General features: G+C 33.8%; 1 protein-coding gene across 6 annotated transcripts in view; it reads left to right on the top strand.

Annotated features, from left to right (window-relative positions):
• The window catches only part of LOC119641412 (neurogenic protein mastermind), a 163,298-nt gene extending 140,339 nt beyond the window's left edge, over positions 1–22,959 (top strand). For all 6 annotated transcript variants that reach the window (XM_038040063.1, XM_038040061.1, XM_038040062.1 and 3 more), the window contains 4 exons: positions 19,024–19,279; positions 19,342–20,190; positions 20,248–20,526; positions 20,584–22,959. In XM_038040063.1, the coding sequence (XP_037895991.1) occupies positions 19,024–19,279; positions 19,342–20,190; positions 20,248–20,526; positions 20,584–21,284 (2,085 nt within the window). In that variant the 3' untranslated portion in view covers positions 21,285–22,959. The remainder of the gene's footprint in view (positions 1–19,023; positions 19,280–19,341; positions 20,191–20,247; positions 20,527–20,583) is intronic.
• The last annotated feature ends 2,679 nt before the right edge of the window (positions 22,960–25,638 follow it).

Consider the following 25,638-nt stretch of genomic DNA (forward strand, 5'->3'; position numbering starts at 1 on the left):
GTGTGTGTGTTCATGTGTGTGCAGGGTGGGTAAAGAGATGCGAAGTTTTATGCAAGGTACACGTGTGCCTGCGTATATGCATGGCCATGTGTAAGCATGTGTTACCTTTACATAAATTATACAGATTGTTATTTTATTTGCTAAATTTTTCCCAAATGCTATTGATTTTGATGTGATAGTAAAAATAAAATTATATAAAAAATTTATATAAAATACTTGAGGGACTTTAGCATGAAAAATGCTTGTTTAAAGTCAATGCGAAAGGTCAGGCACAACCTTTGATTACAATATATTTACGATGTATTCTATATTAAGTTATATTAAAATCCATTCGAACACGAATATATTTTGAAGATATTGGTCTGTGAGAGTTGACGCACACAGTCGTAGTAATAAACAACCTCTCATGTGTTGAAAAAATTACTGAAGAGTAAGCGGCAGAAAGATTGGTAAATACTGCCAACAAGCAGCTCAGAAATAGTGTCCACTTTACCTTTAAGTTATCTTAATTTCACAATCATTAACGAAAAACAAATCTTTCGTTTTTTTTAATATTACTTGCAATAAAATGTGTGCTTGGTGTCAAAATTTGGCCACCTATCAGTCAACAGATAGACTTCAAAGTCAACAAACCTCACTCACCACTATGTAGTGGTTAAAAATGAATCTTTGTAATCGGTCATTAAGGAATGCAATGAAAAATTCGAAAAATTATTAACTAAAAGCAACAGTGCTTCAAAATCACGAAAGAGTAGGAATATATTAGTTTGGGGAAAAAGAAATCCATTATTTTTATATGAACTTCAGGACTATTTAACATGCTTCGGATTGTACGATTTGGGTCATGTCATTTGCGAAATGTCACCTTTCCAACGAGCATAAATCTGAAATTGTTTGATCGATACTCTACGAGAAATCTGTCAGTGCAGCCATCTATCGAAAAAATAATGGATTTCTTTTTCCCCAAACTAATATGTTCAAGTAACTAAGTTACTCTAGCTCATGATCGGCAGATCTTTATTATCGTTCGTAAAGGTGTGTGTGTGTGTGTGTGCGCGCGTGGTGAAGAAACTGTAAACGAATCAAATGATCCAGAATGTCAAGTACATCTCCACTCACCGATAACCGGTGTAATGACAAATCTGATGATAACACAGAAGGAAAGCACTCGAAGCCTTAAAAGTGCGTAAACGAAAAAGTGAAACGATATAAATCATGAGGTTCCCAACGAAGCTGATTTCTATTTATTCAAAATTGAAATCCAATTTTTCCCGAGATGTTTTATTTAAAGAAATCTTCGTCATTGCTCTTCTTTTACTTTTTCTTCATCTTTCTCTTTCACTCATCTATGAATATCGAGTCAAGAAAACCACTCGTCTTTTGACTCTCACTCGTTCCACCACAACAATTAAAGGACTTTTGGCTACGGCCATGAGAAAAGGGAATGTTGCTCTCGACAAGTGTGTGTTTAGCATAGGCTTGGATAATACTAATCGGTCCAACGTTTCTAAAGTTTCCTGAACATATTATGCATTAAACGGGGGCGAGCATTGTTATATTAAGAAATCACTTTAACGCGGTGTTTGGTATATTCTTTATTTCTTTATTCAATTGTAAGCTCAGTTGCATTCAACGCGGTTTCATTTGGTGCACTTATAATACATTAATCCGCTTAACATGCAATCCGGTTCAGCGTTTCCAAAGTTTCCTGAACATATTATGCATTAAACGGGGGCGAGCATTGTTATATTAAAAAATCACTTTAACGCGGTGTTTGGTATATTCTTTGTTTCTTTGTTTAATCATAAGCTCAGTTGCGTTCATGGCGATTTCGTTTGATGCAATTATAACACATTAACCCGCTTCAAATGGATTATGTTTTTTGCACTTCAGGTGTTGATAATGGCTCAGCTTTTCATTACCAGTTATGAGTCAATATCATTTCCAGAAATTGAACAGCTTTCCAGAAATGGCATTTTGCCCTCTCCGAAAAAAGCCAATGCCGACAAAAAGTCTTTGAAAGTGGTATAATCATAGGGTTATTCAGTACCATCCTTTTTTTCCATTTTCCAATTTTTTTCTGCGTTTCCCGTAAACTGATTTGCTGAGCAACACAAAATAGCTATCAGTTTGCCTGATGCAAGATGCTTAACACGCAGTCACCTTTTGATTTTTTCAAAGTGATAACCTTCGTTGGAGGTCACACCTGCACAATACGGCAGCTGCGGAAGCAATGCATAGCCCAATTTATGTCAGTTTAATATTTGATGAAAGAGCTGGTGCTTGGTGTTCCATGGAAGGGTTTTTTTTTCTACTATTGTTTGCTATTTGCTCTTGATTCTTTTGTTCATCTCATTGAATTGCGCTGAATAAATTTTGTCGATAATGATTTCACAGAAAACAGGGTATCATCACACTTTTCCACCGATTATTCCCTTCTTGATTGCTTTAATGCATTGTCACCGGGCAAAACTCATCCTTTTCGATTCTTCCTGCGATTCTGGCCTGTTGTCATTACATAACGACAATTGATCTTAAGCCGGTCTAGATTCTGCATTGAAGGGGACACACAAACACGTGCTTGTCCCTTCTGAGCGAAAGCGAGCACTTGCCTACTTTAGATATTTACGACAGGAACAGGAGGCTCACCCTTACTCAATTTGAAGTCGTTCAATATTATTGTAACATTATTCAATATAACTCCGAAGTAGTAAACGTAAGTTGGCTAAACAGTATCCATCGGCATTTCGGCATCTTACTTGGCAGAACCGTAAGGTCTATCGGTCATGAAATTTCACATATAGTGGTCACCTGAACCATTTGTTCGTTCTGAAAATAAAATAATTTTTTTTGCTTTGTTGCCTTCTGTCTCTGCTATCTCAATATACAGTTTTTCCTTTTTGATTGTACACGTTTGCCTCACGTCTAAACGTAAGACGTTTAAATAATCTTGAGAAATATTTTTGCCAATTTGTTTGCAGCCCATCATTAGAGTAAGCTACACGATCGATAATAATAGAATCAGATCCATAAAATTGTTCTTGGTTTCCTTAAATGAAATCGAAAATTGAATCGAATCGCTGCCACTGCCTAGAGGAATTATCTTGACTTGACCTAATTAGACTTATCTGAATTATATAAAAAAAAAAAAAATAAAAAAAATACTGGTTAAGAGCGAGTATCCGCAGTTAGGTTAAAACCCAGTGTAACTGGTTTAACATTAGAATTTTTCAATTTTCAGTTGAGTGGTGTTCGCTTAATTAAGTCCCCTGACAACACTATACACTCGAGCAAGTATTTAAAGCCTAAAATTAGTTTATTTCTTATTTTCCGATCCGTTAGCAAAGTAAAGATTTCAACCCTCTTGTATGTAAAAAAAAAAAAAAAACTCTTATACGAAATTTTATTCGTATCTTAAGCTCTTCTATGAAAACCTTTTAAATTCTTTTTAAATTAGTTACTTAATCTCTACTTAACTCTCTATGGAAAATATATACATATGGTTAATCCAAATGGTCGCATAAAATTATATATATATATATATGTATATGGATGTGCGTGAGTAAATGTATTCCCTGCATATATTAACATATATTTGACTTCAAATGTAAATTTCGTTTCATTCCACAATTTTTGCGCTAAATTTATTAATATTATAATGGTTTCAAATGGACTTTTGGCATAAAATTTATGGTTATTTGTTGTTGTCATTTTAATGCATTCGATATTATAGGAGCAGTAAGTACATCCCTTTCTCTTTTTCTCTTTTAATCTATCTCTACCCAAATGTTTTCCTTTACTCTTCTCTTCGCTTCACTATTACTCCTACTCCTATTCCTCAATACGTGTACATAGATTTGTTGTACTATTGCTTGCCTGTCACCCAGAATACGGTATATTTTGTAAAATATTTGCTCGAGTTATATGAGAACAGTAATAATAACAACAACAACAACAACAACAACAACACTAACTACATTATATATAAAATAATTTACTTGCTTTCAAAAAGGTGGCCTTATTGGGGGTTGTTATGCTGTTCGATTGTGTCTCTATACACATATTCACACTGTGCACCCATTTCGCTTAGGGTATCTGCTGCACACATTTATCTATAGTGGGTGATTGCCGGGTTGACTACAGCCTGTTTGATTGGGTGGTTGATTACATATTAAGATTTGTTATTGGGTTTTCACAGTTGCACTTCGTTCACTTATATATGTATATACATGTATATATATATATATATATATATATACATATAAATCTATGCAGAGTTTGACTTTATTATGACTTTTAAAATTTAATGCAAATTAAATCCTCTCAATTGCATTTAATTAAATTGTAACTTCTTTTCGTGTTTAGGCGGTGTGGAGGGTGTGGAGGGTATGAGTTCATGTACTGAACATGTAATGAGCTCTCCTCACTGAAGATCTCAAGATAATATGGCTAGAAATGCATTCTTCAAGTTGTTCTTATCAAATTCGATACATATCTTATTTTTTTTTATTTATTTCATTTTACTCTTTTTACCCTATTTGCCAGGGTTGCCTAGTTGTCTCTCTTGTACATAAAAACTGTATGTAATGAAATCCCGTATCTACTCAGCGCTTTGAATATTCGAATACCGGTGAAAACAAAAATATGCAATTAGCCCAATAGGTATCCAATCTAAGTAGAGGGAAGAAAAGAATTTTTGAATGAGTCCTTAGATTGATTGACAGACCTTTCCCAACGAAGTTCAACACTTTCGATGTCCTGCTCATAATAGGAATTGTCAATCTCCTCAGCCCCTAGCCGGCAACTATATGTTCCATTTAGCTATCGCTGGTAAATCGCTCAGTAAGGGAAAGAGGAAGCATATACTTAAATTTTGATTTTCATTATCGCAATAACGGATTTGTGAACTGATCCATTTTTCTTGACTTCATCAATGAGACGCTGCAATAACTATGCATTATCCTTGACCCTTGAAACCATTTCGTCTTGAAGGTAATCAATAAAAATGATACGAGAAGGCTGACAGCATATCGGCTTGCCAATAGATCGCCTCCTTTTGAAGTGTATTGTCCCTCTTATCTCAAGCCTGATGTAATGAATCAATATTGCATTTATGATTTGGAATTGAAGCGGAAGCGCAGTTTTATTGTTCCGAAGCCTCGACCAATATTCGATTGAAACATTCTTGCTGGGTCGTTGTTAGTAAAGGCGATACCATTCCAATCGAAATGCAATCGACAGCAGGCTTTGAAATGCCTATCAAATCCACCAACTCGCGTACTTTAGGTTGACAATTCTCTTCCACGATTTTTGGCCTGATTGGTCAACGCGACATTCGTTCCAACAACTCGTACTTATTTTTTTGTTGTAAACCAGAGCGCACTGCTTAAAATTCTATATGGCAGTTATAAGCAACTTGATTTCATGGTTACAAACTCATTAGGAATAATCGCTTTCACTGGCTGTCAGATAAAGCCAACTAAAGCTCTCTTAAGCTCGTGCTTTCAATTCCAGTAAGTTCTTTCAAGGAACAGCCGTCTTTTATCTGGTAGATTGCCTTCAATCTCGTCTGTTATTGTTGCCAATTTTCGTCTTATTGTGACAATGAATCTCATATCCCAATTACCTCTGTCCAAGCAAATAAAGTAAGTAGGCGGCTTGTTTTGTTTGAAATAAAAATTTGAAAAGTTGCGCGGATTTTTACACACTTAAAGAAGGAGAGAGAAATGCTTTGGAAATATTTTTATTCTTTCCTGTGTGCTTGTAAAATAATCTCTTGCTTTACTTAGATAGGGCCGTAGTGAGGCTATCCGAATTCAACATCTTCACCAAAGAAAAACACGGGTTAAGAAAGTGTCAGATTAACTGTCGATATAAATGAAACTACAGACATCTATTTCTCTTAGCTCAGTACATTATAGCATAAACAATAAATTAAATGGAAGAGAGCTATTGACAGCCTCCTCGAGCTTGAAGAATTGACCTTTAATTCAATTTTAGAAAAAAAGCTAAAACTCTTTCATTTGCAAACGACAAGGTTCTAAGATTTGATATAATTATTTGTGAAAGCCCATATAAAAGCACGACACGAAATTGTTTCCTTGCAAAGTCACCCCCACATATGAGTTTTTTAATCCCCAATTTCCAAATCATAAACTGACGGAGAATGTTCTATAAAAGAATCCAACATTTAATACAAATATTTCTTAAAGCGCATAGAAGAACACTACCCGAAGTTGTTTCCTTGCAAACTCATCCTGCAGACAGGTGCCCTAATCCCTAATTACCGAACCATAAACTGCCCGAGAATATTCTATTAAGGGAATCAAAATTTGATACAAATATTACTCAAAGCGCATATAAGAACACGATCCGAAATTGTTTCCTTGCAAACTCACCCCGCATACACGCGGGGTATACCAATTACCAAACCACGAATTGCCTAAATATATGCTGTGGCAATCGACAAAGTTCTAAGATTTGATACAAAGATTTGTCAAACGCATCACCCCGCTTACACGTTTCCTAGTCCGAAATTCCCAAACCATAAAATACCTAAAACGCCACTTACTCGCTTAGATCGCTAGCAGTAGCATGTACTATGCCAACTACTCGATAGAAAAAGGACTCTCAATCTTAAGCATAAGCAAAAAAATAGTTACTTTACATAGACTTCACATCCACGTATTCGTAATAGATCCCGTAATGCATGTAAAAGAACGCCGAATATTTTGTGTAATGCCTAAAAGCTAGCAAAAGATTATTCTTTGCTTAAGCAATAAATATTACGTTGAAAAATTTGTTAAAATTATTTGAAAAACTCTTCTACTTAATACACTTAACTTCTAGTTGTCGGAATTTTAATTTTCACTAATTAAACGAAATTAATATTTGATCATTAAAATCCAGTCATGTGCAATGGAAGCTCCTAAAAAAAAAAAAAGAAAAGTATAAAGTAAGAGAAAATGCACTTGTAAATAGTTAAAGACAAAAAGTAATGACTAGCAAACAGGCAACAGTGCAACATTCTTTTTTAATGATACGTATAGAGAATATCTGGCAGCAGCAGCAGCAGCAGCAACAACAACAGAGACAACGGACGTAAAGTGTACTCTAGCTGTAGGTAACAGAAGAAATTTGTGAAGCAATTCAATAAACTGAATTTAAGATTTATTGTTAGCATATTACGTTACGTTTGCTGAGAAGATGAAGACAATTTTAATAACTGCTACTACTACTGCTACTGACTGCTACCACTACTGCTATTGGTAGCATAATGCTAAAGAAAAATTATGAACACTGAGAGAGAGAGAGAGAGAGACTCTTAGATTTATTTGTGTAAATACTTTTAGAACTTTTTCAAACAATGATATTTTAATTCATCACTGTGTTAAAATTGATTGTATTTCGGGATTTAATTATTTGCATAAAACATAAATATCATGAATCATCTAAAGAGAGAGCTTGTGACAATAGTCTTGATTAGTGTAAGATTCGGAATCTGAACTCTCAGCCAACCTATCAGACAAGGTTTATGATAATCACTCCTTAACGCAATAAATCGCGTTAAGCTAACAAATATTTTCAATGATATTTATTGGATATCGATGAACTAAATAACATTGCACTGTGTGTGCAGCTAATTTTTATTTACACAATGTAATGAAATGTAATACAATGTATAAAAATTTACATTAACACATTTGCCGGAGAGAAGGGGGAGGAGGGAATGTTTAAAGACATAACAAAAAAACACCATGAAAACAACGCAAACTCATACACAATATTAATTGAATTAACTACTGACCTTATTTCTGTTATTCGAGTGTTAGTAAAACGTACTTTTTATAATATTTAATATGAAATTAAATGAAATTTAATTGAAGTGAACAATAATGAAAGAAAAAATATACCACAAATTTTTTTAGTTTTGTAAAATCATTCAACATATTTTTGATTAGCAAAAACTGCTCAGCTCTTTCGTTTAGTAGTTCAGTCCAGTTCAGTCTTGCTTAGACGAATTGTTTACATATGCTTATATATTTGTCTAAGTGTATGTTTGACAAGCCATTCAATCGATGTCCCCTATTCGAGTCGGTGGTGAGAATTGTAGAGAGGGGAGCAAGGAAAGAGGGAATAGTCTTTGTGTACGCGTTCGACCTTGAAGTGATAAAATCTGCTGGAGCGACTCGAAAGCCTATTGCAAGTAAATTGTTAGAAAAGCACTTGCCTTGTCTGTTGTGTTCAGGCAGTAAAAGAGCAGCTCTAGGAAGACAAGTTGAGAACGCTGAGTGAACCGAATAATTCTCTCAAATGATTTCATTCGTAGATCTTATCTCAACATAATTTTGGATAAAATACTGACTTTTATCCCTATTTTGTTGGTACAAAGAAAAGATTCAGACGAGTCAGCTTGCTTTGCGTACAATCCGCTGCTCATTTTTCCTATTCCCGTACACCATTCTGTTAATTACCACATTCTTCGTTATTTTTCTGTTGAGATTCTGTTGCAACTCTTTAAAGAACTAAAAAAGGAACTTAGTAAGTGTAGACAAAACGAAAAAAAATGAATTATAGTGAATTTTAGCTACTTTGGGGCGAGCAGTGTAGATGGTGTAAATTTGAATCAAAAAAAGTCCTTTAACCGAAAAGTCTGTGGCTAGAAAATACGGCGAATGAATTAAGTGAAAATGTTGAATTTTCGACCAAACCGAAAAAAAACGCCTATCGTTAGGAAATAAACCGCGAGTGGATTTATAGAAAATCTTTAGCTTTGCGCTTTAAAATTCTAATTCAATTTGTTTAAAAATCCAAGTGAAACGAATGAAAATTGTAAAAATTGTTCTGTAAACCTTATGGGGAAACAACGTGATGCAAGGTAAATGTGTTTCAAGTTTTGCAACGTGTTGTAAACATGTTTTTTTAATAGCACAAGTTTCTTAGCCTGCATGTCATGTACAAATATTTCTCCTCATTCCGTTTCTTGGAACAATTTAAGCAAAAAGGTACCGAGTTTGGCCCTTTTACGCTTAGCCTGTTGCGAAAATTGCAAGAAAATTATTTTAATCATCTGCGTTCATAATGAATATAAGAAACATTAGGAGGAAAACCCATTGACTCCTTTCGAATTGCGGCCATTCCCATATCTCGTCAATGGCCTGTAGTTTCGGTGAAGCAGCTATTTAGAGTGAATATAACAACATTCTTACGACATCTAGGGCATTAGCGTATTGGAAATTTTGGAAACCAACAAGTGTAAGACATTAGTCTGTAACTTCTCAGGAGAGTAGCAAACTTTCTCATCAGTGGGCGAAAGCTTTAATTTTCATATCAAAGCAAGGATCACCTGTTATTAAAAAAGCGATGCGATCACCTATTTTATGACTTAACGGACAAAAAAGAAATAGATCTAAACACATTTCATATTTGATAGCTGCACAGCTGAGCTAGTAGTGAAGGCAGATGCGAATCCATTTGCGAACAAATTGAATTATTCGAAATTTCAAACGGACTCGACGATAGCATGGGACAAATGCGGCCTGGAGGCTGGCGGTTGCCCATGCCCGCCTTAGACTAAGGATCTTGCCTTTCAGGGAAAAAATTTCATTCAAATAATTCATTCACTTTTCCGCCATATTGTAGAAGGCTTTAAATCTATCTATCGATTTTCCAAAAAAAAAAAAGAAAAAAAAAATCTACGATGATGTCATCCTTTAAAAGTTCCATTCACTCTTTACCAATTTTTATAAAATTGCAATTTTTTTCACATCAGTGTATATATGTAGATTTAAGAGGATTAATAAGTCATATGTAAAAAATTATCTGCAAAAAAACATAATTTAATTAACGTTATTAAAGATATTATTATACTTTTAATATTGAAAATTGAATAATATTTTGATTGTAGTGGAAAAAGTAAACGTTAAATAATATCTTCGCTTTCATTTATTTAATTTGAACAAGAAAAAGTATGCTATGACATAAAAACAAAATTAGCGGTTAAAGTGACTTCAGTTTATTTAACAATAGTAACCTACTTTTTGGATGATTTTCATTGTATGCGTTTATTAGTAAATTGTTACAGTTGCACAATGTGATTATCATTTCCTTTGAAAATGTGTGTCCTTTATTTGCTTAATCCCGCCATGAAATGCATTAATTTTAATTAAATCGAACGTAAAACATGGAGTTTGGCGTTCAAAATTTTCATATATAAATATCTCAACGCATTAGTTTTAATTATTTATGCATGATTCACTTATAGATTTATTCACAATAAAATTAATTACATACTGTAGAGCATAGAGCATTAGATAGGCTAACATTTTTGCCCCTTTGATGTTGAAAATGTCTATATCTGCAGATAAGACACTTAAACACGCTTTCACTGTATAAACGCATCATAAAAGGGAGAAATTTTATAGTGCTTTGCAAACGACGATGAGCGCTGCGGGTTATTTCATCTCTCTTTGATTAGAAACGTTTGCGCTGGATGCAACGCTGATAATAATAGAAATAAGAATATAAAACATTTTAAACTTTTAAACAAAAATTGCATAACTCCCCATAATACGCCCTAAGAGATGTAATACCAATAATAGAACTATGCGAGATTTATATTAAATTCAACAATTCGTTTTGCTCTCTTTTCATTCTCACTTCTAGAAATTGCATCCTCTATAGGCCTCTATAGGCCTGATTCGAATGAATTTCTCTCGTCGTATTGTACAATATCTGCCGATAGAGCTCGAGCAACTTTCAAATCAAAGTGTTTCATAAACCAATTGTTTTTTTTTTTTTTTTTTTTTTACAAAATTTCATTCATTTTATGTAAATATTAGATTATTTTGAATATTTCAAAAATGGACTTGGGCCACTTTGCAATTAAATGACTTATATAGAGTTGCATTTGCTCTAAAGAACGATTGAATTTATTGAAAATGATTAGAAAAAATCAAGGAAATACCTTCAACCCTTACTTGTAAACGCAGTGACACATATGGCAGTGATAGACTTCAATTTAACGAAGTAATCGATTTGGGTCACTTGCACACAAAAATCTATCGGATAATATCCAGAGCGATCAATCTCAATAGGACGAGGTTTTCAAATAACAAAAACCAACCGAAAAAGAAAATGCCCAAGACTGCGTTGTGACTTGTGCTAATATCACTGTGATGTTGCGCTGCCACTCTTACTTTGTTAGGTATTTTCACGCGTTCCTTTATTCTGTTTTCTGCTCTTCTTATGTTATTTTTTCAGAATTATTATTCTGTTATGTCAATTTTTTTTTTTTTTGTTAAGACATAATAATGTCTTGGAAAAATAGTGTTTTTATTTATCGTAATAAATAACAGATTGGTTTACAGCAAAAGCAATGACGGCCCATCATGCATTTTGTAGCTAACAATAACACACCGGTAAATAATTCCAGGGATTGACATATGGATGGCATCTGTCACAAAAAAGCTGCATATTATTTTCAAAAAAAAATTCATATTCTTTCAATTATTTGTTAAAGGGCTGCGGTAGCAGTACTCTTCTTATTTTCGAAGCAGGCAAAAAAAAAACGGAATTTCGGGGGTTTCTTTTCGATGGAAATAAAATATACAACGACAATTTTCCAATGAGGTCGCGCCAACACCGACGATGCTGCGCCAACCGTCACCTTATCTAGTTGTAGCCTCCGTGACCTCTCTGCATGCATGGATGTTGCAAGATTGTTAAAATTTCGGTTAATCTCTTTTTTATTTTTTTTGTTTGTCCAAGCACTCAGGAGATGATCGCCTATTCGTGTAAAACTATGGCGGTTAGAAAATGATTCTAAATCGAGTGGATCTGTCTTAATATATCCTATACCGCAAATGGTGAGAAGTGTAAATATTCTTTAACACACAATAGAAACGCTTGTCCATTGTTGGTTTTGCAAAATTCACAGACGTAGGAAGTAGATTTTTCTTTCGAGACGAACAAAACCTTATACTTCACCGACCTCTATAGAGCAACCCCAGTGTTCATGCTCTTTACAACTTTAAAACTTAACAAGTGTATTCAATGCACAGCACGTTTAAACATGTCTTAGCAAATTGCCCAAAAACGACTATAACGTATATGTGACGCCAGGATGTGGTACGAAACCGCTACCAGCCAGCACATACTTACGACTTTTGTGTAACAAAATACAAAGCAATATTTTTAGTCATCTAGTCAAAGTCAAACACTTTTGTGTAATGAAATAATAATATATTATATTACAATAGTCAAAAGATCAGACAGTCGGATGTTGTAACGGATAAAGGCAGCTGTCACCGTAAAGCTAGCTAGTTCGGCAGTAACGGGGGGAGGGGGTTTCATTTTTTATCCAACACATACTCAATAAATATAGGCGCAGAAACTGATGTCATTCTATTCTACTCCCTGCCCCCTACCCACGGTCTCCTACACCCCATAGTCTTAAGTCTGAGACCCTGAAAGGCTTAATCTTCGTGAATTGAGAAACAAATGAAGAATCCCAAGAAACTCTGTACCTTTATCGGATTACTCTTCTCTGTCTCAGTTAGCATTTTTAGTTCGAGAAGAGGGATCTTCTGCTACCCTTTTCTCATTTAAATGAGATGATAGGTTAGGAAAGCAAGAAAAAGAAGGAAGAAAGAATGAAAAGAAGGGTAAACAAGGCAAAAGGAGAGAAGTAAAAACAAAAGAGCAAAAAAATACGCATTTAATCTTAAATTGTTTTCTTTTTGGAAATTAGTTTAATCCATCCGCAAATGTATTTACAAAAGAAGTTGAAATAAGAAGAAGAAAAAAAGGAGAATTCTGTTAGAGTATAGGTTTACCTCTAACTTCCTCTCTTTCTCATCTAACCGATGTTTCTTTAAAAGTTGTAATAATAAGCTTAAAAAGTTAATTTAATATTTATTAAAATGATACACAAACGAACTCAATACATTTGCATACCCTGCACTTAAATTCCCCATTTGATATGTTTTTTGCTCTTTATACCCTACACTACTTGTGGTACAGAGTATATTAAGTTTGACGTGCGCACATATGTAACATGGAGAAGGACTTAAGATGGAACCATTTTTTATCATACGGATCGATTCAGAATCATATTTTGAATTGATCTAAGCCTGTCTGTCTGTCTGTCCGGTTTCGGTGCCTGAAAATTTGTGTTCAAGCTACAGATTGCAAGTTTTTGAGACATTTTAATGAAATCTGATAGACTAAAGTGTTTTCACCCAATGACAAATGCTTTAAATCGGTCCATTTTTAGACCATTTCACAAGTAACGCCTCATTTTGCAAACTCATTAAATAGAATAAAGCTTAAATTTTCAAGACTTCTCGACTAAAATGACTAAATAATAGTATTTTGGGATTCTAAATCTGTGTGCAAATTTTTGACCGGCTGGGTCAATTTTTTGAACCCCCTGTCATACAAAGAAAAATGAACTTCATATGACAAAAAGGTCTAATTTTCAATGCTTCATGATGAAAATCAGATCATAATAGTAATTTAAGATTAAAAAAAGTTAACTTATACCAAATATGACCCATCTCGACCTATCTTTGGATTCTACCCTAAGGATTTTCACGAAAATTTTTCTTTTTTAAGGTAAAAAAATCCAAGTTATAATATGTTTATGATGAAAATTGACTCGTAATAGTAATGTGATAGAAAAATTAACTGAGCTCAATTTTTGAACCTGCCTTGGGCGCAACTATCCTCACGGAAAGTAAGCCTTTATTTGTAAAGAGGTGTTATTTTTAATATACAGTTCTGTAGTAACAGTAAATTCATATAAAAAGTGGGCATAATTTTTGTATTCTATGGCAAAAATGAAAATTATGTTAGACAACGTGGTGTCGGCTTAACTCGACTATAATGTTTTCACTTGTTTTTTTTTTTGTTTATGCCTTTTAAAAAATTTTTTCTATAAGGAATTTAAAATCCCTTCGGCAAGATATCCAAACCCATTTATGTGTACATGCACGTAGGTGTATATGTGTTATACACATAAACGGATATATAATTGCATAACAAATGTATACACAAGTGAACGTTGAAACGCATAAGAATAACTTTGTCGTTTGAGGTAAATGCGTAACACAACTATTATTATTACGATGGTATCAGAATAATAATACATATACGTCATGGATCCCTAGTAAAACCCGCTTGAAAAGTCTGAATAACGAATTTTTTTCGCATTTCTCCTCTCGTCTTTCTCATTTATGTATTATTTTCAAGTTCGTTTATGTCATTTTTTTTTTTTTTTTTTTTTTTTTTTTTTTTTTGTAATTTAATTTAATGTAATTTAATTAAAATAATTCTTTATTATTGTAATATAATTTATGTAAAGCCGTTTTTTAACTCAAGCGAATAAATAAGCTTTGATATGTATGCTGGAGTTGCGCTCGTTTTTGTCATACTTCTTTCACTGATTATTGCTATGTGTGAACGTTCGCATATTACATGTATGTGTATGTTGCACATACACATCTTCGCTGTGGGGTGTTTGTTAAGATTGAATGTATTTTTCACAAATAACACAACCACTTAAAATAATTGGAAATTTCTGCACAGTCAGGGCAATGGAGGAAAATGTGAAAATCCTGTGCATACATCTAAAGGAAACAATATTCGCAAAAAAAAAAAAAAAAAAAATTTGCGAATGACAAAATCATAAAAATTTTGTTAGTTTTCTACGATTTTTAATTTTTTTTTATTAAAGCAAGAATTTTGCGAAACCACCTTATGAGTGCGTTGGCTTATCGAAAAAGTTGTCTGGCATTCTCTAAACGCAGCCACTAAGTGAATATGAAAACTTTTAACATTGGAAGATATGTTGCCTCTTGGTTTTTACACTTGTGGAACAAAATACATTAAGTTGGTGTGGATGTAAGCAATACCCAAAATGACTTGAGGTAGTCCTATCTTTTGTCTGTCCGTCTATCCGTCTAATGTCTGGCCGATGTAATCTTGTTTTTCAACTACAAGTCACTATTTTCGAGACATTCGGATAAAATGGGTTGCACCGACGTACTTAACCCCAAAAAGGAAGCCATTCGAAAACGGCTTGAATCGGAACAATGTTTCGACCGTATTTTGACAAGTCGTTATACCAAAAAAAATTTGTAATTTTAAGAATTTTCATAGCAACAATCGCTTAGTAATAGTATTTCGTCATTCCTAATTGGTGTGAGAACTTTGGATCAGGTGGGGCAATTTTTTGAACCGCGCTATTACGAAAACTAAATCTTTATAAAGAGGCTCAATTTTCAATACTATCTTGATGAAAATTCGTTCATAGTTCACAATTTGACATGGCGATTACTCTTACCGAATTTGGGCCACGTAGGTTATTTTTTGGATCACATTGCATATAAGGATTTCAATGAAACATAAGGCTCTCTATACTGAGGAGGTTTAATTTTTAATATTTTATGACGAAAATTTTTTCATAAAAAATCAACCGTGGGGGACTTGGTTCACATAGGTCTAGTTTTTAGAACGCAGCGTATTTATAGGCTCTTATGAAAGTGAACTCTTCTGGCGAGAAATTCTAATTTGCGATTTATTACGACGGAAACAATTGAAAAGTAATAAAATCTTTGACAAATAAATTAAGTTTTCTAAATTTGGACCGCGTTGACGTTCAAGTATTCTCCAATATGAAAGATTTCATCAAAATTATACATTTGCACAAAAATAATGTATAATTTTTGGTTTATTATTAATTAAGCGAGGGGTTATAGGGTATCTAATTATCGGACTTGCCCGATTATAGCAATCTTACTTGTTAAAATTATTTTCCATTTCGTTACGATGGAGAACCAGATTAATTCACGATGATAACTACATACGCCCGAAACCTCCTCCCTCTCCGTACTTGAGTTTTCGCTGTTTCTCCAGACCTCTTTGGAGGCGTGTTGCAAACAACCCTCCACAAAGTATGGACCATGCCTTCTGAAAACAAAGTGACATGTCGCTTTGTTTGTCCCTTGTTTTGAGCCTTTGGTTTCGCAATCTGCAGCATTGTTGTAAACGATTTCAGTTGAAATGCGATTGCATTTGTGTAACCATTTACTGTTTTAAAGCACTTTAGATAGTGAGCATTGTGAGCCACGTTGGTTATGTTGAATATACAAAAGTTTGATCTTCATAGATCAATTTAGGCTGACATAAATGATTAGGAAAATATATTTTAATAATAAAACATAAGCATATCTCTCATCGCTAAATAAGGACGATATATAAATGAAACCCGTGTGGATGATGCTAATGTGATCTTGTCAAATATAAAGTAGGAAAGCCCCAAAGCAATTGAAGTTTGAGGCCAAAGCGATTAAAACTCCTCTTCGAACGATAGTTTCTTGGAAACATTTTCGAAAGCTTTATGGGGAAATTTCAAAGGTGTCGTTATGCTGAAGGGTTATACCTTATGGTCAGTTGCTATTTTAGTAACGTTCGCAAGTGATAGTCTCGATGTATTAGAACAGCTCGTGATGTGTTAAAGCCACTTGGACAAGGAGCTACAATGAATACATTTGGCTTTGCTGTCGACAATTATCGTGCGCCCGGTCTGACGATAATATTTTGAGCATAGCAAGTAATAGCTATCTTACAAGTAACACTCTTTTCTATCGAAATTTAATTTGAAATTAAATAATACATCCAATGTGTTATACGAGGAAGTTTAAGTAAACCAGATAACCGAGTCCGAAATGGTTAGAAAAATGTTTCCTTCACTGTTGTGTTACAATCATTTGGTTGGAAAACTCAAAAGTGAAACGAAAATAGTATAAGAAAATTTTTACGAGTCCATACGAATATAATTTAATATGAGAGCGCGCACACACATAGGAACGATAGATACTTATGGCATTAACAAAACTAATTCCATGCTGCACTAATATAAATATAGGATGGCTTCGCTTAACTAAAACACATTCTACGCTAGCTAAGCTTTTATGAAATTTCACATTTTCTTAACCTTGGGGCGTTCAAAACCGTTTATGCAAAAATACGCTTAACGCTGAAGTTAACAAATGAGAGGAGACAACGCTACAAGCTATTAAAAGCGCATTGCAGATATATTCGTGGATAAAGGATTTATTCTCAATACAGCATAGATTTTAATTCCGAAATTTATGCAGTAAATGTTTTTTCACATAAAACTATTTTCCACTAATCTATGTATATATATACATGTATGTATGTAAACACACACTTTCCTATAAACTTTCCGTGTAACATGTTTGCGTGTCAGCAGAAATCTCTCAATCGATATTTCGGATGCTGTCCGTATGTCCGATTATTTTGCTTATACATTTTTTTTTCGCGGACATTGCACACTTTCTGAATGATGGATGCGTTCTTAGCAATTCTTTTGATATAGGTGTCGAATAAAAGGATCTGGAGAGTGTAGAATACGATTAAATCTCGTTGTTATTGTATATTAAACAAGGCAGGCGCCACAAAGTAGCTTGCCAGCACATGTTCCCTTTCTTATGGATAAATGAAAAGACTTGGAAAGTAGCAAACAAACTTTAATGGAATGACAAAAGGGTATCAAATAAATTGAATAAAAAAGAAGGGGGCGGGGGGAGCTTTTATTATAATGAAATAAACGACTGAAAGTAAGTTTGTACCTAGAGACGGCTACACAAAAAAGCTTGGAGCATTTAGAAAAATTCGAATTTAAAATTCGAAACTCCATAAACTCCATAAATAACTCTGAAAAAAGATTTATTTTCCACCGCTTAGCCGCTTTAAAGAAAAAACCTTATTTTAAGAATTACTTTTTTTTTAAACCCATCACTGAAGGACTGTTAATAGAAAAGGCGTGGAAGGGAGGGGGGGTTTACACTCATTTTGTTGTTTTTATAATGCAAATAACACCCAAAAGGTTGCTTCAAAGTATATCAGCGTGAAATTCCGAGTTGGTTTGGCTGCGTCTGTCCGTCTGCGTGCCTGGGCCAGCATTTTCCTGGTCGCTAAAATGAAGATATCGAATTCAAATTTGGATTGAAAATGGGCCAAACTGTTTAGCGCAGAAGCTCGCACTGAAGCATAAACTGACCACAACTCCGTTTTTCTTAACGGAAATTTGTGAAATTTTGCTCGCCACCCAGAAAATATATTATAAAAGTTAGAAGGATGAAATTTTCCAAATTTACTTTACTCTTCATATGCAAAAAAGGGGAAAAATCGACCATGCTCACGCAAACTTACAAGAGATTAAATTTTATTTTTTCACTTTTTTGAGGTTTTCCCCTTGTTATCATTTTCTCAAATGAAAATGGGTTAATTCTAAAATGAATATGGTAGACACGGCGACCTGGCGGTTTAATATTTTCTTAATGATGCCAGAGATATGAGTACGGGCGTCAAATTAAAAAACTTGGAGAGTTCAAGGCGAAAAGCATAGTAGTGGGTATGCGTGATTCGTTCCCCGCTAAATGTAACTTTTTTATTGGTTTTTTTTTTTTTATTTGTATTGGAAAATTTCACCCATCTCAATATAATAAAAAAAAAATAAAAAAAATACTAATAAATGGAATCTAATCAAAGATTTAAAATACTTTGTTTGCAGTAGCCCGCAGCGCATAGGAAAGTAAACGATTTTATCGTTCACATAGAATTTGTATATATTTTATTACTTCCAGTTCATGGAAAATTTAGAAATTTATTACGCCTCACTATTCTCATGGAAAATTTTTTTTTTTACAATTTTTACCAAAATAAACCTATGGTTGAGACCGATAGCGAAGCGTTATACTTATGCATTCAAACACATTTGTGAACTCTATATGGAATTCGAAATGCTGTTGTCGTAAATTTCGCTTTGGCCGCGTAGCTACGTTTGCCCAATAAGGGCACTCAGACCAAATGTCTTCTAAAGGATGAGTTAAGAAATGAAGTTTACGATCAAAAGTATCTTAAAAATTCCTTCGCATCTTATCTGTTACTTTCTCTTCATTTTTGAAAACGCTTTCTTTTACTTCCGTTTCGTAGGTTTCCGCCGGGCAACATTTACATCTAAGCGGCGACATGAAGAGTAACGTTTCAGTGGCTGCACAACAAGGTGTATTTTTCAATCAGCAGCAGCAGCAGCAACAGCAACAACAACAGCAGCAGCAACAGCAGCAAAATACTCAAAGCCAACAGCAAACGTCCGGTAATAGCGGAGGTGGGCCTACCTTAAATTCTCAGCAGCATTCGCAGCCGCCACAACCACAACAGCAATCTAATCAAAATTTGAACAGTAACGGTAAGCTGGCCGTATTTTCCTCAAATATATTTATTTGTTTACTTCATTTTTGTTACAAATAGGTGCCTCCGATGGTTTTTCAATGTCACAATCGCAAACAATGAACTTCAGTCAAGCGCAACAGCAGGCACAGAACTCAAATCCTCAGCAATCGCAAGGGGGTCCAGGGGCGAGTCAACAGCAGCAACAGCCACAACAACAAGTACCACCCAATATGCGTCAGAGACAAAATCAAAATCAGCAACAACAGGCTCAACAAGCCCAACAGGCAGCTGCGGTAGCAGCAGCTGCAGCGGCGGCAGCTCAATCGGCAGCCAATGGTAGTGGCTCAATTTCTGGATCGGTGGGCTCAAATAATGGTCCGAGCAATATAGTGGTCGGAGGTCCAAATAATACCGGCATAATGAATGCTCCGCAATTAGGCGGTGGTCCCAATACAGCCGGTCCAACCGCACCGAACAATAATGGGTCTATTGTTAACATGGGAGGGCCTGGTGTCAATGGTCCAGGACAAATGGGTCCCGGTGGTCCTATGGGAAGTAATGGTATGCCCGGCATGGGAGCAAGTCCCCAACAAATGATGTCCGCTGCCGGCATGAATCCAAATATGGGTGCTGGTCCAAACTCCGGTATGATGATGGGCGGTCCCGGTCCAAATGGACCATCCATGAGTATGAACCAAGCCAAATTCCTGCAACAACAACAACAAATGATGCGCGCTCAGGTAATGCAACAACAGCACGGTATGTCGGCTGCGCGGCCACCACCACCCGAATACAAAGCTACTCAAGCACAACTCATGCAAGCGCAAATGATGCAACAAACAGTGGGAGCAGGTGGCGCCCGTTTTCCCAATGCTGCCCAGGCGGCGGCAATGCGGCGTATGACTCAACAACCAATACCGCCTTCAGGTGACAATTTTATTTTTCTAAGCATTTTCTAAAATTAATTTGTTTGAAAACTTTTAGGACCTATGATGCGTCCTCAATATTCTATGCACATGCAACATTCCGCGGCGGCTGGTGGGCCAAGAACGGCTTTGGGCCCCTATGGCGGTCCTATAGGACCAGCTGGTCCTCAACAAAGGCCTCCTAATGTACAAGTAGCACCCGACGGAATGCCTATGGGTTCGCAGCAAGAATGGCGACACATGATGATGCAGCAGCAACAGCAGCAGATGGGCTTCGGGGGCGGTCCCGGGTCTGTTGGACCGATGAGACAGGGCCCCGGTAGCTTTAATGGGGGAGGTAAACGCGAAGCTTGACTACTTAAGAGAATATATTAAATTTTATTTTTCGATATAGGATTTATCTCAAATAACCCAGGCGGACCTATAGTACCCAACGGACCAAACGGCCCTGGTAATGGCATGGGCGGTGGTTCAAATCCAGGCATGCAAATGACAGCTACTCAAATGCAACAGCAAATGATACGTCAACAACAAATGCAAACGCAACAAATGATGGGCGGCCCCAACCCATCCGCTGCCGCTGCCAATAGCATGCAAATTCAAATGATGCAACAACAGCATCAGCCACCACAACCTAACGGTCCAGGCGGTGGCCCCGGTGCCGGACCGAACGGCATGATGGCGCAAATGCAAATGGCGAGCATGCATATGTCACAAACACAGCAACAGATCACGATGCAACAGCAACAATTTGTGCAACAAACTACGACCACTACAACACATCAGCAACAACAAATGTTGCAAATGCAAACACAGGGTCCCGGTAATGGCGTCGGTGGCGGCCCTGTAAATGGCCCGAACAGTACCAACACTCTTGTAGCCGCATCTGCCTCGGTCTCAACAGCTACCGCTGTAGCCACTTCGAGCACTGCCAATAATAATATCAATCAGACCATTAATTCGGTGGTGGCCAACTCAAATGATTTATGCCTCGAGTTTTTCGATAATCTACCAGATGGTAGCAACTTCTCTACCCAGGATCTAATCAATTCACTGGATAATGATAACTTTAACATTCAGGATATATTGCAATAAATATTCTGCTGAGCTCGTGCGAAACGAAAAGGTAATGAAAACATATTATCGTGTAGTGGAGTCAGGGAAATTGTTATTTGCGTTGTTTGTTGTAGTTGACATAATTAATTTACTGAGGTATATAAAGTAGAGAATTTAATTCTCTCTTTGCTTGGTTGTTGAATAATTTTATTTAAAAATCAAATTTGTTCGACTTTTTCTGAAAAAACAAAAACAAAAATTCTTTTCAAACTTTCAGCTTTCAAACATTTCAGAACATTCCATTTTATTTTCATTAACAAGTTTTTCATCTTTGCGGCAATGATTTTCCAAAAAACCTTTTAAAGGCAATTCCATCCTGTACCCGGTTAGAGAAAGTGAAATAATATGCCGTTAATATACGAGATATGTAAAATCTCATAAAAATTATTGAATGCATCTCAATGTTCTTTCAATAATTCTTCTCTGGACGTTAAACGTTTGACTGCACTCAATATTAAAGATAATCCCTAGGTTTGAATACTCCATACAAGTTCCTGCAAACATATAGTCGCTTCTATTGTGTGATTTTTGCTCACCGCTACCTTCCTTTTTCTTTTATTTTTTTCCTTCCTTGACCATTTTTCTCTTGCCTTCCTTACCTTCCGTCTTTTCTTTTAAATTTCTCCTCTACTTATCACCAAACTTAGGGTCAAACTTCTTACCATTCACTTTAATAGGGTGAGCAAACGTGCCCTCGCTTGAAGTCCGGCACGTATAATACTTTCTGAAGCTGTCACTATTGTTAGAATAGGAATGGACAGGCTCTAACAGCTTAAGTCGCATGAACTTCAGTCGTTGGATTGTTGGATATTGCCTGCCTAACAAATGGAACAGGTAAAGGCGGTTATGATAGTAATATCAGACGGGATCGTTATTGAAATATTCGCTTATGGGTCGTTGTTCTCTGAGGCTGCTACCGTGACTTGGGTAGAAGAAGGTGGTGTCGGCAAATCCGTTTTTAAGGACATTGCGGCAATAAGCTCTGACGTAACAATTCTTATCGAAGTTGATGTTAATGGAGATAATACATTTCCCGAAGCGCTAAATATTTCCTTCCCTCGATTTTATAATAATTTGACACCTATTGAAAAATGGAAGGTCTGCCTTTCTGTTCTAGAATAGAAAATTCAAGGCGTCCTCTTCTTTTTTATAGTCCACTCAAACTATTATCTCTTTTTGCTTATATCATTTTCGGAGACACTTCGGTTTATGTTTTAGTTTTATTTGAGTTTATCGATGACGTTCAATATTTAACGAACATATAATAACTCGATGTCCCTAAAAAAGATCAACTCTTCGCCTCGTTGCCCGATGCTTTGGATGTCGAACTTGAAATATCTTTTCCTCTATTCATTTCTTCTTCTTCTTCTTCTATTTTTGGTCTTGTTCTCTATTCTGTTTTCTCATAACCGATATTGCAGCTATGAGCAATATTTTCTTACCGATGTGTGTACTTAAGTTGTGAAAATAAAAATAATACATTTGATATTTTTTAAATAAAATTATTAACAACAAACGGAAAAAATTATATATTTTGTAATTTTTATATAAAAAAAAACAAACAGTATATTTTAAGTTTTGTAAATTTTTTTCCGAAATGTTAGATATGTAAAAATTCCTAACATATGCACTTAACAAAAAAAAAAAAAAAAAATAATAATCATTGGTGATATTTGTTATTCTTTGTACTTTTTGTATATGTTTTTTAAAATAAACTTAAAAAAAAAAAATGATTGAAAACACAGAAATTTACTTTATTTAAAAAATAAATAAAATAAATTCTAAATAAAGGAAAAAAACAAACCTGAAAAAAAATGGTGGAAGGGAGAGACCTGCACCAAAAGCCACATTCATATACACCTTGGTTTCCTTCACGTCCCTTAAAGGCTCAAGAAACATACATACAAGTAGAGTTTATCCACTGCATGTTATAATGAGAATAATAATTTAGTCAAGCGAAAATTGATATAAAATAAAATGAAAAGAAAAAAAGTCATATACATGTGGTAGTTGAAAAGGTGCTTTAACTCATACCGGCCCCAACATGTTGTATATTCCCAATTCTCTGGACATTCATAAGATATCAATTGACTGACAGATAGACATGATTACACTGAAACTCCCTACAAATGTACCTTGTAAGGTTGAGGATAAAATCTTATAAAATCAATTGAAACTAAGTGAAAATTTGAAATGAAAGAAAAATGACAAAACATTAAAAAATCAAATGTAAAAATATGTAAGGGAAAGCAAAGAAGATAAAATTGAAAAAAAAAAAAAAATGGAATATTTAACAGAGATAGAAAAAAAATTGAAAATTTAATAAAGATAGAAAAAAAAAATAAATAAATAAATAACTAAATAAAAACAAAGAGAAAAGGCAATTATTTAACAACAACAGCAACAAAAAAGGAACATTTGTAGTTTTGTAGAAAATTATTATTTTTTATACAGTCTGTAAGAACACACTTAATATACACTCACCTATATACATATATGCGTAGTTATAGCGTACATAATCCAATATACGTATTTATACATGAAATTTTAATTAAATGCGAAATAATTGAACTAGTGAAAATAAAAAAAGGAAATAAAAAATAATAATTTTTTTTTTTTTTTTTTTTTGTACAATATTAACACAAAAGGGAGTTAATAGTAATAAGTAAAAAAAAAAAAAAAAAAGGAAAACAAAATGGAAATTGAAATAAAGAAACGAAAGTTTTGAACACACATAACATACATATTGGCCATAACTTCACATTCGCGTCTTTTTAAAAAGCCAAGCCTCGTCGCTAAGTTAATTAACAAGAAATAAGAAATTTTAAATAATTTTTAAAACGCATTCTCTTTTGTGTTTTTATAACGAAATAGGCGATTAATTAAAAAGAAAAATTTAAAATTTACAAAACTCTTTAAAACGATACTAAAAGTGTCATGGAACGATTAAATTGTAATTTGTGGAACCAGATTATATAAGAGATAAATAATAATAATAATAATATGAAAAATTATGAAAATAATTCCAATAATGATAACAATAATAATAGTAATAATTTTAAATAAAATAAAAAATAAATAACCTTAAGGCAATAACTAAACTAATAATAATAATAATTGTATTAATCATAATGATTAATGAGCAAAACCATGATTAAGCAAAATCAGAAGCAAAAAAAAAAAATCAAATTTTTTAAAAAAATATTTATTAAAAACATGAAAAACCCCACATAATAGGTAATGGCTTAACTTATCGTAGAAAAGCTAAATTATACACAAAAAAGAAAAACATTTGCATAAAAAATCAAAAACGAAAAAAAAATTTATATAATAAATAAAAATTATTATTAAAAAATTATACTAAAAATATGGTAGATTTTTTTAAGGTTGTTAACATACTTATATAAAACAAGAACCAGAGCCATGATTAATTTGCCCTCCATAAGCCACGAAATACATAAAACAGATTTTTTTAAAAATTTTGTAATTTTTTTTTTTTTTTTTTCTTAATAAAGCGAACAAAAGCGATCACATTATTGATAATTTCAGAAAACAGAATAACGTATATATACATATATATATATATATATTTTTTTTTTTTAATTTAAGAAACACAATTATATAATAATAAAATAAAATTAAATATTTAAGATAACTAAAAATAAACAGTAAATTATTCTAAAATTTCTAAAATTAGCGGAAAAAAAAGAAAAGAACAGTAAAAAATTTTAAGGAACACAGCAAATGAAAAAAGAGGACAAAAACCATTAAAAATTCCATTAAAAACTTAACAATATAAATTTGTAAGTATATCAGCGAAACTAAATCGTAGGAAAGGGAAAATATTTTCAAACAAAAAAAAAAAAAAAAAAAAAAAAAAGTATTGCAACAAATATACATTAAACTTAAGTAAACCACATAAATATACTCCGTATTACATATTAATTGTATGTATTTATAGAAATTGTTAATATAAACATCAATTATTAATTAAATTATGTAGCATCGATATATTTTACAAGCAAAACAGGAAAAAATAATAAACAAAAAAAAAAAAAAACGGATAAAGGCATCATTTATTTTATGTATGTATAAATTTTTTATGTAAATTGATATTTTTTGATTTTTTGTTTTTATTTTTTATTCATTATTATTGCATAAATTTTAAACAGAATTGTTTTGTTGGTGTCATTTTTTATTTTTCCCTATCTTTTAATTGTAAATCCTTTTTTAAAAAATTTTATCAGAAAATTAATAATAAAACTCAAAATAGTAAAATATTACTTTTTTTGTAAATAAAAAAAAAAAAAAAAAAAAAAAAAAAAAATAAATT

The sequence above is a fragment of the Glossina fuscipes genome, unplaced genomic scaffold (assembly GCF_014805625.2).
Source record: "Glossina fuscipes isolate IAEA_lab_2018 unplaced genomic scaffold, Yale_Gfus_2 148, whole genome shotgun sequence".
Classification (NCBI taxonomy): domain Eukaryota; kingdom Metazoa; phylum Arthropoda; class Insecta; order Diptera; family Glossinidae; genus Glossina; species Glossina fuscipes.